The 17,911-nt window shown below is 38.2% G+C and overlaps 1 protein-coding gene and 1 pseudogene across 2 annotated transcripts; both read left to right on the forward strand.

The window, feature by feature from the left end:
• The first annotated feature begins 354 nt into the window (after nt 1-354).
• LOC131167706 (delta(12)-fatty-acid desaturase FAD2-like) lies at nt 355-2,763 on the forward strand. 2 transcript variants are annotated; one of them, XM_058126545.1, is made up of 2 exons: nt 355-431; nt 1,316-2,763. In XM_058126545.1, exon 2 carries the CDS (start codon nt 1,330-1,332, stop codon nt 2,494-2,496), a length of 1,167 nt encoding a protein of 388 aa, XP_057982528.1. In that variant the 5' UTR covers nt 355-431; nt 1,316-1,329; the 3' UTR covers nt 2,497-2,763. The 2 variants fall into 2 exon arrangements, with proteins under 2 accessions (XP_057982528.1, XP_057982529.1); XM_058126546.1 differs by having other exon boundaries at nt 362-431; nt 1,321-2,763.
• Nucleotides 2,764-14,023: 11,260 nt separating this feature from the next.
• On the forward strand, nt 14,024-17,547 carry LOC131167707 (delta(12)-fatty-acid desaturase FAD2-like; annotated as a pseudogene).
• The last annotated feature ends 364 nt before the right edge of the window (nt 17,548-17,911 follow it).

Here is a 17,911-nt window from a genome sequence, read left to right on the forward strand (position 1 = left end):
TTTTGCATTCCACGTGCAACTGTCCCTTATTTTGAATGTATTAAATAAAACAATTCTTAATTTAAACCTCCCCTAAAAAAAAAAAAAAATTGGATGCCTTGCACGTGCTGTACACATGCTCCATAGTTTTAATAAAAGTATCCAAGGTCTAGGTCTTCGAGGCCAAGACCACTTGTGGAATACCACGGTCAGAAATGGCCGGCGCTCCACTAATTGCTGCTTGCCGCGTGGCAAGCATAACTATGTCTTTTCCTCGTCGCTCCACCTCCGGTGGCCCACCGTTGGGTACGTGGGTGGAGGGGTAATTTGGGAATATCAAAATTGCGGCTTTAAATAGGAGGGCAGGGGAGAGGAAGGAGCACCATAAATCGCAGAAGCAGAGGAAACAGGGGAGAGGCAGCTCAGCTCATCATCTCCAATTTCCCTTCTGGGTATTATATATATTTTCTTTCTCTAATCTCCATTAGCTTTTATTTTTTATTTTTTTTTAAAATGAATTTTATTAAAATAATTTTTTTTCAATGACTAGTGATGAGAATTATGAAATCATCATTTTCTGGTTTGATATCATTATTTTTTTCCTACTATTTTTGATTTGATAGTGAAATAATTTATGCAAAAAATAATGAACTTCTTTTAGATTGGCTTTCATGAAGGCACAGAAACAAGGGTTATTAAAAAAATATGAAATTATATATATAAGAATGATCTTTATTGGGCTTGTCAATTTATGAGGAAATAAAAACCCTTACATTAATAAGTATTAATTTTAATTTTTTTTTGAATTATGCACCAAGCATTCAGGTGAAATTAAATTTTTTTGAATATGAGTTAAAAATATATTTTATATACTGTTGATACAATATAATAAAAACCTTCATATTTTTATAATATATGATTCTGTGCTTTTATTTTTTTTCATATATTTTTATTTTCTTTCACATAGGCTATGAACGGACCTATATGTTTAGAAGAAATTCTTTGTTGACATCCTTTGAATGTATTAGTTTATATCTTCTAATGCTTTCAAGTTACATTTTAAATTTGCCGTAACCCACTACTTGCACGGGAAAAAATGTAAAAAATTAAATATTTATTAATATAGTTGAGTGAATATCTATATATTTATTTTAAGGAGCTATGTGGGAGTAGCCCGACATCACTCTCATCTGAGAGTAGATATGCTAAACCCATACTTCGATCCATTAAAAAAACATTTTATTTTTATTTTTTAAATAGATTAATGAGAGATATTTCCTTTTTAATAAATTTCTAACAGGTTTTTTTTTTTTTAAATTTTTTTCTCTCATAATAGTTTAGTCCACAAAAATGGGCGGCGGCGGCCAGATGTCCCTCCCTCCCAAACCCAAGAACTCCCACGCCGACTACGACGTTCACCAGCGAGTGCCCCACTCAAAGCCGCCGTTCACGCTGAGCCAAATCAAGAAGGCCATCCCGCCGCACTGCTTCAAGCGCTCCCTCATCCGCTCCTTCTCCTACGTCGTCTCCGACCTCGCCGTCGTCTGCCTCCTCGCCTACGTCTCCACTCACTACTTCCACCGCCTCCCCCGGGCGGCCGCCGCCCTCGCCTGGCCCGCCGTCTGGCTCGTCCAGGGCTTCTTCCTCGTCGGCTACTGGTGCCTCGCCCACGAGTGCGGCCACCACGCCTTCAGCGAGTACAAGTGGCTAGACGACGTCGTCGGCTTACTCATCCACTCTTCCATCCTCGTCCCTTACTTCTCCTGGAAGATCAGCCACCGCATCCACCACTCCAACGCCGGTCTCCTAGAGAAGGACGAGTCCTTCGTCCCCAAATTTAAATCCGACATCCCCTGGTACTACAGCTACTTCAACCACCCTCCGGGTCGGGTCCTGATTCTCCTCGGTTCGGGTCTCGCCGGCTGGCCCCTCTATCTCGCTTGCAACCTCACCGGCCGGTCCTACGACCGGTTGGCCTGCCACTTCGACCCTTACAGCCCCATGTACACCGACCGCGAGCGCACCCTCATCTTCCTCTCCGACGCCGGTGTCCTCGCCAGCGCGTACGCGTGGTGGCGCGTGGCGGCGGCGATGGGGTTCTCATGGTTTCTCAAGGCGTTCGTAGCGCCGATGATGGTGGTGAACGCGACCATCGTGGTCATCATTTACCTGCACCACACGCACCCGTCGCTGCCGCACTACAACTCGTCTGAGTGGGACTGGCTCCGGGGGGCGCTGTCGACGGTGGACAGAGACTACGGAGTTCTGAACAAAGTGTTTCATCACATAGCTGACACGCACGTGCTCCACCACCTGTTCTCGTCGATTCCGCATTACCACGCGGAGGAGGCGACGAGGGCGATCGAGCCGGTGCTCGGAGTGTACTACCAGTCCGACAGAACTCCGATACTGAAGGCGCTGTGGAGGGAGGTGAGGGAGTGTATCTACGTGGAGCCCGACGAGGGATCTCCGAACAAGAATGTTTTCTGGTTTAATAATAAGGTAGATGGAAAGTGAGTGTGAAGAGTGCATGAGGGGATTGAAATGGAGGTACGCAGGTTGATTAGCGTGTTGTAATATTGGGTGAAGGAGAATGTGTACGTCTAATTTTATTTCAAACAAATTCGCTGAATCAGTGAATGGTAGCTAATTGTTGAGAAATAAAGAAATTGCAAACCAGTCATCGTGGTGTAGAGTTCTTCAATGGAAATAAAATAAAATGACTCGACTTTCTCTGAAGCAGATCTCTTCATGATTTCAGAGAAAGGGACTGGTTTGATTTCACATGCCATCGATTGCCCTGTTCTACTCTTGGGCTGTAATCTCTCTCTCTCTCTCTCTCTCTCTCTCTCTCTCTCTCTCTCTCCGCTTCGGTATTTCTAGTAATGCTTTCAAGTGGCTTGCTTGACTTCTCTGTACTTTCTTTTTGTTCCTTGAATAAATTCCTCCATGACTGATCAATAAATAAAGAAAATAAAATTTTAAACAAATATGGAATGATAAATTCAATATAATTCATTTTGATATTATTTCTTATTTATGGTTTTAATCGCTTGAGGAGGATTGTAAGATTGCAGAGATTTTTCATTTAAATTTATATTGAATTTGAATAAAATATAATATTAAAAATATTTAAATTTATCTAAATTAATAGTATGAAATACATACTCCAAATATAGCAATAAAGAACAATATCTCCATGTACAATTTAATCCCAAGATACTACATTACTAATTAGACCCATATAAAGACTTTTAAAATTTTAAAATCAAATTGATTTGTAAATTACTTACACGCCCTTAATTTTAAAATATTTTAATTAAAAATAACTTGTAAATTAAGGACATTATAATTTATAGGAGGGATGGTTGAATTTGAAAATGGCTTAGGGCCCTTTTTAGTTATCAAACATAATATTCATTTTCATTTTAGTTTTTCAAAAAATTATACAAGATTCAATTATTTTTTATTTTTAAAATATTTATATGAAATAAATGAATAAAAATAAATAATTTTGTCACCCTTGATTTATCAAAATAATTTAAAATTTATTATTTTTATCGCGTAATGTGCTGCATAATTAATTTATACATATACTAATGTTTCATATTTTACAATACAATATGATGTTAGTTTACAACTAACTCAAATTTAATCTGAAAAAAAAAAATTTAATTTAGCTCGATCACAGTTTTGATTCCACTCTACCCAAACGAACCCTTATCCATGCAAAATCCAATTAACTGAACTAGGTGGGCCAAGTTTCAGGGAGTGGGATACAGGAGAGAGTAAGTTTCCTATGGGCCATTAGGGCTTCAATCTAGCAGCCTAAGATCAATGTTTGGTTGGACAGAATCCAGGTTAGAAAGGAATTTAATGAAAATTTGAATAGAAAGCATAATTAAATTAAGTAATAAATTCCATTATACTCTACTTAAATACGTTCCATTCTTAGGTAGCAAATGCATGGTAAGTGATGTGTCTAATTAAGCTACCTCAGCTCGACCTCAATTTGCTTTCATTTATTTATTTATTATTTCTTAAGGTCCCAATTTTGTAATAATGTTTGTAAGTACAAAGCGTAGGACTTTTGAAACTTGATAGTATAGATCGAGATAAGTACACTTTTATATAATGATTTATTTAATTTACATACATAAAAAATTAAGATTTCCCTACAAGAAATCCGATTTTTAGTGATTAAAATATTAGTGACGGTTTCAATTTCGTCACTAAAAATGTCTTTTTAGTGACGACTTTTAAATACCGTCAATAATAAAGAACTTTTAGTGACGATAATGAAATTGTCACTAAAACCCAATTTTCCCACTCAAACCATTGCGGGAAACCAATTTTTCGTACGGAAACTATCTCGAAAAAATATTAGTAACGTTTTTTGGGGTATTAGTAACGAATTGAAAGCGTCACTAAAAACTACTTATTAGTGACGGCTAAATAACCATCACTAATATTGTTTTATTAGTAACGGTTTATTTAACTATCACTAATAATACTTTTGTTCATTCGAAAAAAGTCAATAATATTAGTGACGGTTTGTTAGTACCATTACTAATAGCCTATAATTAGCAATAAATTTGCTAAATAATCACTAATGATGTTTTTATTTAAAAAATATAAAAATTATTTGTTTAACTCTATTAGTGATAATTTATGGAAACTGTCACTAATATGCTACTATTAGTAACGTTTTATGGAACCGTGACTAATAATGTATTTGTTGACTCGAAAAAGTCAACTATATGACGATTTATGAGAACTGTTACTAATAACCTATTATTAACGACGAATTTATTCAACCGTCATTAATAGTCTTGTATTAGTAACGATTTATGGAACCGTCCCTAATAATTAAAACAAGCAGTTTAGCTTACAAATAATCCAAACCTAAAGGTAAGACCTTCCCATAGAGACATAGATGGCCAAGGAATCACCTCGCTGTGCCAGACAAACATGCCAGTTAGCCCCATTAGTGTTCCAAGTCACCTAAGTGGCCAAGATGCATCCACAACAAAACCAACGCTACCTAAAATCATGTATATTTGAATGAGCAATTTAAGAGAAAAGCAATACATGATTCAAACTAGGATTTGGTCAGGTATCCAAACAGATTCAAAAATCTATTTGGGTATCATCCCGACTCCAAAATCATGCTACTTTCCAAAGCAGCGCCCGGGGATTTTCATTACCATTGGTGATTCATCTCTTACTTGAGCCTTGAAAACTGAGTTAAAATCAGAGACATGCTCTAGTACGGAGACTTTCCTCCGAAGATCTTTTTCTTCGACGACTCCCACTATATCATATTCACATTTTTTTCAAGTCAAAACGTGTCATTTCAGCCTTCCAGCCAGCCCTTGTATAATGCCCAAATTTTACCTTTCCTTGGGAAGGATGGTATATTCACCCTTATTATCAGTGGATTGTACTCTTACTTCTGTGCAGGGTACGTACGTGCTCAGCAATGTCGGAACCGGTAACGAGTTTCATAAAAGAAGCTGTAATGCACCAAATCCTTGCATAAGCAGGCAATGGCTCCTAATCTACCATGCTCAATTTTTTGCAGAGTAACGACAGCCAGTTACGTACGACGGCAATCTGGGCCATGGTGAATCTCACTTTCCCGTGCAGTTCTGGTGCATTTAGTCGACTTGTAAAACTACGTGATGCTGGCAGTCTCCCAAATAAAGAACATGATTGAAGATCCATGCATGGATGTAAAGCTTCGTGCAAGAACAGTTATTGGGAAGTCTACGACATTTGGAAGTGGCTCATACGGATAATTTTTTTATCATCCACTGAATCCAAAAGACGACAACAAGAATTGGATGCAGGTTGAACTTTTTATCTTCACCTACAACAACATGGTATGCTTCAATTAAGGTTTCTAATGACTTTAGATTCTAGCATTGGAGGCTTTGACTTTGTGACCCTTGTTCTCAAATGTGCTTCAAAGTACAAAAGTGTCAAGTTATATCAAGAGTGATAGAGTCTCTAAAATATACATACTAACTTCCCAAAAATCCATCAGAAACCCCAGGAATTTTTGAACATAACCCCAGACCCCAAAATAAACACATATGCTGTATTCCTAAAACTACACCTCCATTATCTCAGAGCTCGCTCCGTATGGCTACTTAGATTACCTGAAATGTTTAAGATTCCTAAGGTGAGACACCTTTCAGTAAGACGGAATAAGTTATACCAGTGTGTGACAAATGAGTTTTAAACAAATAACATAACTGTTAATTTAATCTGTAACTGAAATAACAATTTAATACAAACACATAGTATAACCCACACCCATGCCATTTAAAATAAACATTTTCTATTTGAACATACTTCTAGCTGTACTTCATAGTTTATGTTTTTGTAAATCTATGTATATATATATATATATATATAACTGTGAAAACTTCCCTGGATGGATAATTGTAATCATGAATTAACCCTACATAATTGGGGTTGTGCGGCCCGTGGATTGGATTTAACCATGGCTAGCCTACTAGATTAAGTCAAACTATAACTCGTCTGTAGTACGATTAACCTGCTCAACCTGATCCAAACTGGCAGGGAGCTCCTCTACTCTTCACTGAGACACAATCGACTGCCATCACCACACTCTATCTGAGATGTGTGGTTGCACTATCTATACTGTATTAGCTACGGTATCATGCTCTGTGTTTTGTTATGGTCCATCAGGGTTCTTGTCAAGCCCCGAACTCGGAAATGGGACTTAGGGGTGAAATAGTAATCTAACTTATACCTGTATCATACAAATCACCAAATATATAGGACAGTGAATGAGGATTCGACCTCGTGGGGTTCCTAAGCACCCTGTACACATTCATATACAACCATAAACACAGTGGAAGAAGGTTTTTCTATATATATAAATACAATATCATACCAGAGTCCATACAACAGGAGTCCAAGCTCCATAGTACAAAACATAAACCTGGTTATCACCCATACCTCAAAATGACAACCTGAGAACAAAAGTCCTAACACTTACCCAAGCCCTATCTATGGTAAACCAACCACTACAACCCTACACCAAGAAGTTAGCTCCAGTTACCCGAAAGACCAAAAAATATGTACATACAGCAGGGGTGAGACACCTATAGTGACCCTAAGAATAATAGCATTTTAGTAATAATAAAAGGGAGAGAAAATAGATACAGAAACAGAAGGAGGCCGTAGACTTCGCGTTCGTCGACGATATTGCATTTTGGAGATAATATTAAATAATTAAAATTTTAGAAAATTGCCAAGCTTCATCGACGAATATAGGGTTTCGTCGATGAAGGCCTTAAGGATTTCGTCGACGAACACAGGGCTTTGTCGATGAGAAAATACCGAGAGAGGTTTCCGGTTGCTCCGAATTTCGTCGACGAATACAGGGCTTCGTCGACGAATTTTATGAAAGACTCGTCAACGAGGTGACATGTCTCATCGATGAATCTGACAGTATATAAGAAGGAAAATCGGGATATTTCTCATTTCTCTCGCCGCTCTCTCTCTCTCCTACGATTCTCTCTCCCTTCTCTCTTCGTTTTCTGCCCCACCAGTAGCTGGATCGATGATCCGAAGCTACCACGATGCTCCTGACGGAGTTCTCTGCAAGATTGCCAGAGCGGATCGTCAAGAAAACGAAGTTGGATTTCATCCCAAATTCAGAGTAAGACCTTTTAGTCTCCTTTTGGCCTTGTGGTAGTTATAAAGTATGATGTAGGTAGAAAAATACTGATGTTTAGTTTTGAAAAATATTGTTTCAGGATGTTGTATAGGAGACCCTGCGGGTATCGGGTTAGAGTACAGTAGGGGTTTTTCAGAGTTAAGGTAAGAGAAATATGCTATGCTAGGAAATTTCTAAATATTATACAATGTATTTATTTATGAAAATTATTTATTAAAGTATGGTGTGACTTGTGAATATGTATGTAGTACAGGGATATGTTTTACGAATTGTAGTTTCATGATTTTTATGAATTTCAGTGCCATGATTTTACTGGTTTAAGTACTATGATTATGTGAACTTCAATACCATGATTTTACAGATTTTATTATCATGATTATACGAATGCCAGTATTACGAATATGCAGTTTCATGTTATGATTATTCAGATTTCAGTACGTTATGCAGCATCATGGTTATTATAATTACTTCATAATCATAGTAAATCAGATAGATATGCATAGAAATATATTATATGATATCAGACCCTGTTGGACTTGCAGCTACAGAGCACGGTACCGTTGCTACAGATATTATGTTACTTTATCAGTGCAACCACCTATTTAGATAATACGTGGTAAGGTCGACCACCTAGGTCCTTGAAGAGGTTAGACTCCCTATCCAGATATGAGTTGAGGTGGGCAGGTCAACTAACGGAGTTCAGTGATTTATTCCTGGTTGGCCAGCTAGGGGAAATCCAGTCTACGGGCCGCACAATTTTGTCATGAGGGGCATGTCATGACACAGATAGCCACAGGGAACATTTTTAGTTACTATTACTTACGTATTGATTTACAGAAACAGGGATCCTACTTATGTACACTAGAATTATTTTGAATTATAACCATAATACTATTATGTTAAGCAATAGGGAAAAAGGGGTGGTGTATTTTATTATTTGTACAGTACTTTCGTATTCAGTTATTCATGTTTATATGAAAACAGATTTCATGATATATAATAGCTCATTTGTCACACACTAGTAGTAGCATATTTCTTCTTACTGAGCGTTGGCTCACCCCAGTGTTGAAACATTTTTCAGGTGATCTAAGTAGGCGAGCAGATCAGGCTCACAAATAGAGGGGCGTCTGTAGTGCCCTATCAGAGAGTGAGTATCATTTTTGGGAACGTTTTTGTATAGCTCTCACCAGTTGAGGATATTTTGGGAATACAGTTATATTTGTAAATATTGGAAAAAATTTCGAAACTCTGGTATTGTATATAATGGTTATGGTTATGTTTGTATGATTTCTGCTTCTTGCTGCATAGGTTTATGAATGAGTTTTTCCTTAGTATGGTATCTGAGCATGTAAAATATTAATGTATAAAAAAAAACTCATTTAATTAAGCAGGTCGTTACAGTTTGGTATCAGAGCCTAGGTTTGCTAGGTTTTTTTAGACTTTAGAGTGCAGTAGAAGCAATACCAGAGTATAGGAAAAGGATTCAAGGTTTGTTCTGTGTCTGGGTACAGGATTTTCGTAGTGGTTTCTATGTTTTTCCTAGAGTGACGAATTCAGGAAAACCATAGTAAACTATTGACGGGCCGTGTGTCTAGGTGACAGTACTGGATATTGAGTTAAGGTTAGGGAGGGTAGTTAATTTTGAGTTGGCTCATGATAGGTCCGTATAAGAGATAAAGTGTTTAAGTGTGTTTCTTGTTTTCAGGATGGATCCAGGAAGCAGCGGCACGAATGCTGGGGAGGACAAGTCAGGACTTTCTAGCATAGGTGAAGGAGATACTGATGTTGTGCTGCATAGTGTCACTCAGTGGGTGATGGCTGAAATGGCTAGGAGTTTTGGGGAGCGTGGCTGTTCGATTGAGCAGTTTACACGTATGAAGCCCCCATCCTTTGTTGGAGGAGATGACCCAAATGTAACTGAGAATTAGGTCCAGGATATCGAGGAGATGTTGGCGGTGCTTCCATGTACGGATGAGCAGAAGGTAGCATTTGCTACTTTTAAACTGACAGGGGAGGCGAAGCGCTGGTGGAGAGCAGCGCGTCTGATAAAGGAGCAGAGTTTGATTCCAGTTCCAGTGACGTGGGATCGATTTAAGGATATGTTCTTCGAGTGGTATTTCCCTGCTATCATTCGGAGTGTGAAGGTAGTAGAGTTCCTGCATTTGGTACAGGGGCAGATGACTGTATCTCAGTACGCGGCTCGATTTGTCGAGTTGTCGCATTTTGCTCCACATCTAGCACCTGATGAAGAGAAGAAGGTTAGGAAGTTTGAAGAAGGGTTGAGGCAGAATCTGTTTGAGCAGGTGATTGGTTTCAGGGCTCAGACATTTAAAGAGGTTCTAGATAGAGCTGCGATTATTGAGAGTGGCATTCAGAGAGGTGTGGCAAGTATATTCTACAAAACACTAGTATATTCTCATAGTATACAAAATCTGACCTAAAATAATATTGATAATACTGAAAATACCTAAAAATTCACTTACCCAAGTTTTAGGATGGTTTCCAAGTTGGTCTAACCAACAAATCACTCCAGCAGATTTGAAGAGAATCTTCACAGGAGTGACGTGGTGGCCTCGGATCGTCAAACTGGCGAAGAACGTAGTTGGAATCGAAGAGAGAAGAAGGAAGGGATGATTTTAGAGAGAGAGAGAGAGAGAGAGAGAGAGAGAGAGAGAGAGAGAGAGAGAGAGAGAGACAACCTACATGCAAAATTCCTTGCAGAAAAGAATTCTTGACTGTTTATACTCCTGACTTCGTCAACGAGGTCAAGATGCAAGTTAGTCGACAAACACACTACCCTCGTCGACGAAATTCAGAGCATGAAAATAGTCTCTCGGTAAATTCTCGTCAACGAGACATGCGTCCACGTTGACAATCCCAAGAAGACGATTCATCGATAAACGCTCTGTGTTCGTCGACGAGGCTCTATTCCTTTTGTGAAATTTTCCCTTCTCTTTTCTTAATTATTTAATTCCAATAATTATCCGGGTTATTACATGTTGACCCCACATATTTCAAGAGTCTGGTTGGAAGTTTGAGATATTTGACGTGCACCAAACCATACATACTTTATGGAGTTGGACTTGTCAGTAAGTGAATGGAGACTCCTGACCAATCCCATCTGAATGCCACAAAGAGGATACTCCGCTATGTCAAAGGTACCATCACTGATGGTATATTTTATTCATCAAGAGGTGATTGCAAACTTATTGGCTATTCAGATAGCGATTGGGAAAGAGATCTTGATGAACGAAAAAGCACAATTGAATTAACATTCTTCATGAGAGATACAACATTTACATGGTCATCGAAAAAGCAATCATCGTAATGCTGTCATTATGTGAAGTTGAGTATGTTGTTGTAAGTTCAGCTTTTTGTCATGGTATATGGATCACGAATGTGCTAATGTATCTGAAATTTCTTGAAAATGACCCCACAAAAGTTTACATTGACAACCGATTAGCGATTGCACTTGCGAAGAATCCAATCTTCCACCAATCCTGGCCGAATAACCCCAAAATCCCAGCTTCCTCTTGTTTTGTTTGGGCCCAGCCTGGCTTAATTCTCTCCACTCAGTATAAACCCCTGCTGCTCTTTTAATTCACCTGGAAAAACCTCATTGTATCCCCGAGAAAAGCCCCCTGTATATCCCTCTTTAATTCCCAGCTTCTTTTTTTCTCCACACACTGCCGCGCACAGCTCCTCATTTTCAGCATTTCCGATTAAATAAAGGACACACCACTCCCAGCGGCTCCCGACTGATTTGCATATTATTCCTTTTGCATTTGGGCTTCAGTTGCGGACATTGTGATAATTTATTTTCAGGCTCTAAAACACGATCAATCCTAAAATACCATAAGTAGCACGAGTCAATCTGAATTTAATTAAAGGTAAAAAGAAAAAATATATCATTTCGCATGCCCGAAACAGTTAATTACATGGTCAAACTAATGTCCTTCAATTAACAAATAAAGTACACTTAACCCACTATATTGAGAGTATTAAAAATAACATATTTATTCATTTTTCCCACTTTGTATCACTAAGCCACTGAAAATGAAATTTGTTCGCACTACCTTATTTAGAATATAATAAAATTCCAATATTTTGCTTGAAAAAAAAAAGGAAAAAAGATTCCAATCTTACTTCTTGCTTATTCATCACACATGTGATTTTTCTGGGGTATACTGTGCTTGGAAATAGTTGAAGTCCTTGCCAAGCAATTGGGGGGTAATGGTTGTTTGTTTTATTATTTGTGAATGACCCACGTACAGTTTGTACCTTTGTAGTCATTACCACCATTTTTTCTTTGTTTTTTTGAGTAACGCCGGGCGTCCTTCGCCGGCATCTACCAGAGCAAGCCCTAGGATGCACTACAACGAAGACTAATCCCACGCCCCACAGTTCCCGCCCCAAGGCCCTACAGAGAGGTAAATCAGGATTTGCTCAACAAAGCAGGAATCGAATCCAGGACGCTTACCTGGGTCACAGGCACATCTGGGTCTGCCCTTACCACCTGAACCAGCTCCGCGGGGTGTCATTACCACCATTATTGAACCCGTGGTAGATTTTTTGACTTCCAAGTAACATGATGAAATATTTTATAGGTGATGCCCTAATAAAAATATCAGGCATGATTTCTAAGCCTAGAGGAGATATTTTATTCAAACTTAATTCACAATCTAATAAATGCTTAATTTTGTCTTTTAAAGTTGGCGTACGCCGCCTATTTGGCTATGAACTCGTAATTTTATAAAGTATTAAAAGTTGCTCAATAACAATTTATTATTACATTCTGGTTTTTTCAAAATTAAATAGGAAAAATTACGAGTTTGTCGCTGTGAGTATTAATAACACTAGGTGTGACAGCTCACAAATTTCAAAAGCTAGAAAGCTTAATGCTAGCGCACTTAAATTAAAAAAAAAATGTATGTAATATATATATTAAGTACAGATTAATATTATTATGAAAATACCGGATTGGTTTATCAATATTTTATCACTTAGGGAGGAATGACTCAGATGATTTGGGCACTTACAACGTAAACTACATAGTACCCCAGCGAGGAAGAACGAGTTAGTTACTGCAGGGATAGTAGTAGACCTAAAATAACTTGAAATGATATAATGAATAAGGATTTAACAACCCCAAATTTGTCAAAAAATAATAATTCATAATTGCATAAATTTACGAAAAATAATTTATATAACCGACCTACCTAGCGAAACTTAAAATCTTTATTTTATTATTGTTGTTGTTGAATTATGAAGCATTAAAAAAAATAACTAATGTTCACCATTCTCGACGACTTGTGGATAGGAGTGGCAAGACGGGTTGAAAATCGACGGGTAACTTGTGATCTATCCATTTAAAACGGGGTTGGGTTTATGCAAGTTAACCCGTTTATAAACAGGTCAACCCATGACCCTGTGTGATGACCCCAAATATATATATATATATATATATATATATATATATATATATATATGAGTAGAGCATAATAATAATAATAATAATAATAAAGATGGTCATTAAGTTAGTATCAATACGAAAGTGTTTTTCTATTGAGACCATTGATTCTATGCTTGATGCTTAAGAAAAATTTTGTTTAAGTGATTGCTCATAGACTATTGAGGTTCAGTCGCTCCATAGAAGTCGGTCTGATCAAAGTGAAATTTCATAAGATAAACAGAGTAGACACAATTTGTGTACATATATAAGTACATATATATAAAATAATATTTTTGACTGACTTACATTGTAGAAATATATGATAAAATAATAATATAAGTGTACACTTCATAAATTTCGTAATATTGGTGGTCATCCCACACATCACTATACACATTCCAACCTGCATGCAAATATATAATTATTATATAATAGTTTAAGCCGCCTCGTGATCTTTCCTACGTCCAGTGCATATGGGTCCCATGAATCTGTGTGAGGCATATTGGAGTTTTGTAAGGCCCACATGAGTCTCAAAGTTATGTGGGGCCCATATGGATCTTATATTTAAACTTGTTTTTTCTTTAATAATAAATAATAAGATATAATTTAATAATAATAATAATAATAATTGAAAGGGGACAAAACCCCTTCCTAATTCCTATCACCCACTCCCTCTCCCTCTCCCTCTCCCTCTCCTCTATCACATAATAATAATTGGATGGGGAGACAAAACCCTTTCTCATCATCCATTCACTTTTTTCTCTTCCCCGTCTTTCTTTCTTTTGTCCTCTCTTTCCTTCTTCCCATAGCCGCCGCCCCCATTATTTGATCGTTCTCTCTTTCTTCCTCTCCCTTTTCTTTTCCTCTGTATTTATTACGAACAACCCTTCCCACTGCCTATAAATTGGAGGCTCTCTTATTTCAATACCACAGCCTCACTTACGTGAGAATTTAAGGAGAGAAGAAGAGTGAGAAAATTTTGAGTAGCGTTATGAAAATTTTAATTATACATAAAATTTTTATTTTTCTACTCTTATCCATTTCACCTTTATGGAGCTAAAAATTTAGTGTGATCATTTCTCAATATTAAGATAAGGTAAGTAAATTTGATTATATTAAATTTTTATTAAATTTTATTTAAATTTATTATTACATATATTTGATTATTGCGTCGTTACACCCCGCCCATTTATAAATTGGGTCAACGTAGGTTCGAGTCGAGTTACGGGTTTAACCCGTTTACGATCCGTTCCCTTTATGATCGGACAAATTTACAGTCTGTCTGGACTCGGCCCGTGAACCGTTTTGCCACGCGTACTTACGCAGGCCCCTCTCCTCTTCTTAGTCTTCCTAGCCGTGGAGGGGCCGGCTCAATTGGTCAAAATGGCCGGCGCTGCACCATGTATAGTGATGCCTGCTGTGTGTCAGGCATAATAATATCCCTCACCCTTCCTCCGGGGAAGAACGGCGGGCCCCGCTGGACTCCGGAGTCCGCCTGGGTAATTTGGGAATTGCAAAATCGTGGCTTTAAAAGAGAGAGGAAGGAGGACTGCAAATTAGAGTAAATCGCAGCGGGGAGAAGCAGAGGAAAGAGGGGATCCACGCAGAGCACATCACCCTCCAATTTCCCTCTTGGGTATTTTATGTCTCTGCTTTCACTACTCTTATTATGATTTGCTTTTTAAATACCCAAGTTTGATAGAACATAACTTCCAAGTTTTCAATTCATATTTATATGAATTTAAGTAATATATAGTTTAAAATTATATTATTTTTTTTAATTATAATTTTCAAACACTTTTTCTTCTTTTATAATTTTATGAACATCTAAAACCTGTTTGGGTATGCTGAATATAATAAAGTAAGGATTGGATATGTCTTTTTCAAATCGTGATCATGGCCTCCCACAGGAGGATTCATGCAGTGTTCAATTATTTTTAGTTATTAATATTTTTTAGTAGCCCTACATCACTCCAAGGGCAACCACTTAGTACTGGCAAAGTGGATAAGGTTGAATAATTCACGTGTAGATTACACGAATTATCGGGTGAAAAATATTATCATTCATATTCAATTTATTTAAGTTGTGAATTTATGACGGTTCGGATAGGATAATTCGTCATTCTCATCTCTAATATAATTTTTTTTATTATAAATATTTTATTTTGTAACTCAATAACTAAAGCTATTTTTTAAATTATAATTTGATTATATATTAAGCATTAATAACTAGTCACAATATTATAAATTTTTATTTTTATTTTTATTTTTCAAAATATAAATTTAAAGACTTTTATTTTGATCACAAGAAAAAATGAGTATTTGAGTTAAGAGTTTTGATAAATAGTATTGCAAGAGTTGAGAGTGTGGGATTATTAGATCTTGACTAATAAAGTTTAAGCGGGTTGGTTTTAGTTCAGATTAATGGATTTTTATCTATTTTGTTAATCTTACAACCCGCTCCATCCAAAACCCAAACTTCCCGTCCCTTAAAAAATATTCTATTCTTTAGTTTTTTTTTAAAAGTATTAAGAGAGAATATAATTCGTTAATATTCTTTGAATGTGACTGTATAATAAGTGTAATTTTCAAATTATAAATATTATTAATCTTTACATACGTCGTAATTTAATTTGTTAATTGATAAAATTTGGTGTTAACAACACCGATGCAGAATGATTATTATTATCCAGATAACCAATTTGTTGACTTTTTTCATAATTAGTTTTGATAATACTACACAATTCTACTTATAAATTCTACGTTGTATTTCGATTTTATGTAACTAATTTAATGTATAATGACTCATAAACGTAATTTTTTATAATTTTAATTTTATAAAAATTTAAATAAAAAAATACAGACCTTAGCAATATTACAGGTTTTTCTAGATAACATCTAAAAATATTCTAATATTATTTTAATTTTTTAAAATAATTCTAATATCATCATATTTTATTTTTTTTTCTCTCTCTCCATAGGTTAGCCAGCAAAAATGGGCGCCGGCGGCCAAATGTCGGGCACTTCCAAGCCCCAGAACTCCGACGCCGACTCCGACGTTTACCGGCGAGTGCCCCACTCAAAGCCCCCATTCACGCTGAGCCAAATCAAAGAAAGGACAATCCAGGCGCCAACTTGCTTCAAGCGCTCCCTTATCCGATCATTCTACGAACGTCAGTCTCTGACCTCGCCCCGTCCTATGCCTCCTCGCCTACGTCTTCCACTCATACTTCCACTCCTCCCCGGGTGCGGCGGCCCTATCCTGGCCCCCTTTGGAATCCTCAAGGGCTGCGTCATCGTCGGCTACTGGTGCCTGGCCCCACGAGTGCGGTCACACGCTCAGCGAGTACGAGTGGATAGACGACGTCGTCGTCGTCATCCACTCCCCTACTCGTCCCCTTACTTCTCCTGGAAGCTAGCCACCGACTCCAAACGCCAACATCGCCCTCCTCGAGAAGGACGAGTCCTTCGGTCCCAAGTTCAAATCCGACATCCCTGGCGTACTACCGTCACTTCAAACCACCCTCCGGTCGGGTCTGATTGTCCTCGGGCGGTCTCGCCGGCTGGCCCCTCTACCTAGCGTGAACATAACGGGCGCCGGTACTACGACGGTTGGCCTGCCACTTCGACCCCTACAGCCCCATGTACGCCGACCGCGATCGCACCCTCATCTTCCTCTCCGACGCCGGCGTCCTCGCCAGCGCGTACGCGTGGTGGCGCGTGGCGGAGGCGACGGGGTTCTCTTGGTTTTTTGCGGCGTTCGTGGCGCCGATGCTGGTGATGCACGCGACCGTCGTGCTGATAATTTACCTGCACCACACGCACCCGTCGCTGCCGCACTACAACTTGTCGGAGTGGGACTGGCTCCAGGGGGCGTTGTCGACGGTGGACAGAGACTATGGAGTTCTGAACAAGGTATTTCATCACATAGCGGACACGCACGTGCTCCACCACCTGTTGTCGTCGATTCCGCATTACCACGCTGAGGAGGCGACGAGGGCGATCAAGCCGGTGCTCGGAGAGTACTACCAGTCCGACAGAACTCCGATACTGAAGGCGCTGTGGAGGGAGGTGAAGGAGTGTATCTACGTGGAGCCTGACGAGGGATGTCCGAACAAGAATGTTTTCTGGTTTAATAATAAGGTAGATGGAAAGTGAGTGTGAAGGTTGCCTGAAAATGCATGGGGATTGAGATGGAGGTACGCAGGTTGATTAGCGTGTTGTAATTTTGGGCGAAGGAGACTCTGTAGTCTTGGGCTGTAATCACTCTCTCTGCGCTTCGGTATTTCTAGTAATGCTCTCAAGTGGCTTGCTTAACTTCTCTGTACTTTCTTTTTGTTCCTTGAATAAATTCCTCTATGATTGCGCAATATATAAAGAAAATAAAATTTTAAACAAATGTGGGACGATAAATTCAATATAGTTCATTTTGATATTATTTCTTATTTATGGGTTTGACAAATTTGGAATGAAACATTTCGTAGAGATGGATGGATGGATCGAAGAAGATGCCATAGTAATCGGCACCTGCCATGGGCTGAAGGACATCAGGATTGGCGCAATTATCTTCTAAATGTTGATCAATGGTGATTAATCCCTCATATCTCTTCATGTACAGGGTGTTTTCTCGCTCGCGCTTCCTTATCTTCTCCAGAGTTTGAAGATTTCTATTCCTTTTGTCTTTCTCGCCGCCCCCCTGGTTCCAGCAAGAACGCCATCTTTTGTTAAAAAAAAAAAAAAACTCAAAAATAAATTATCAAATA

The sequence above is a fragment of the Malania oleifera genome, chromosome 11 (assembly GCF_029873635.1).
Source record: "Malania oleifera isolate guangnan ecotype guangnan chromosome 11, ASM2987363v1, whole genome shotgun sequence".
NCBI classification, from domain to species: domain Eukaryota; kingdom Viridiplantae; phylum Streptophyta; class Magnoliopsida; order Santalales; family Ximeniaceae; genus Malania; species Malania oleifera.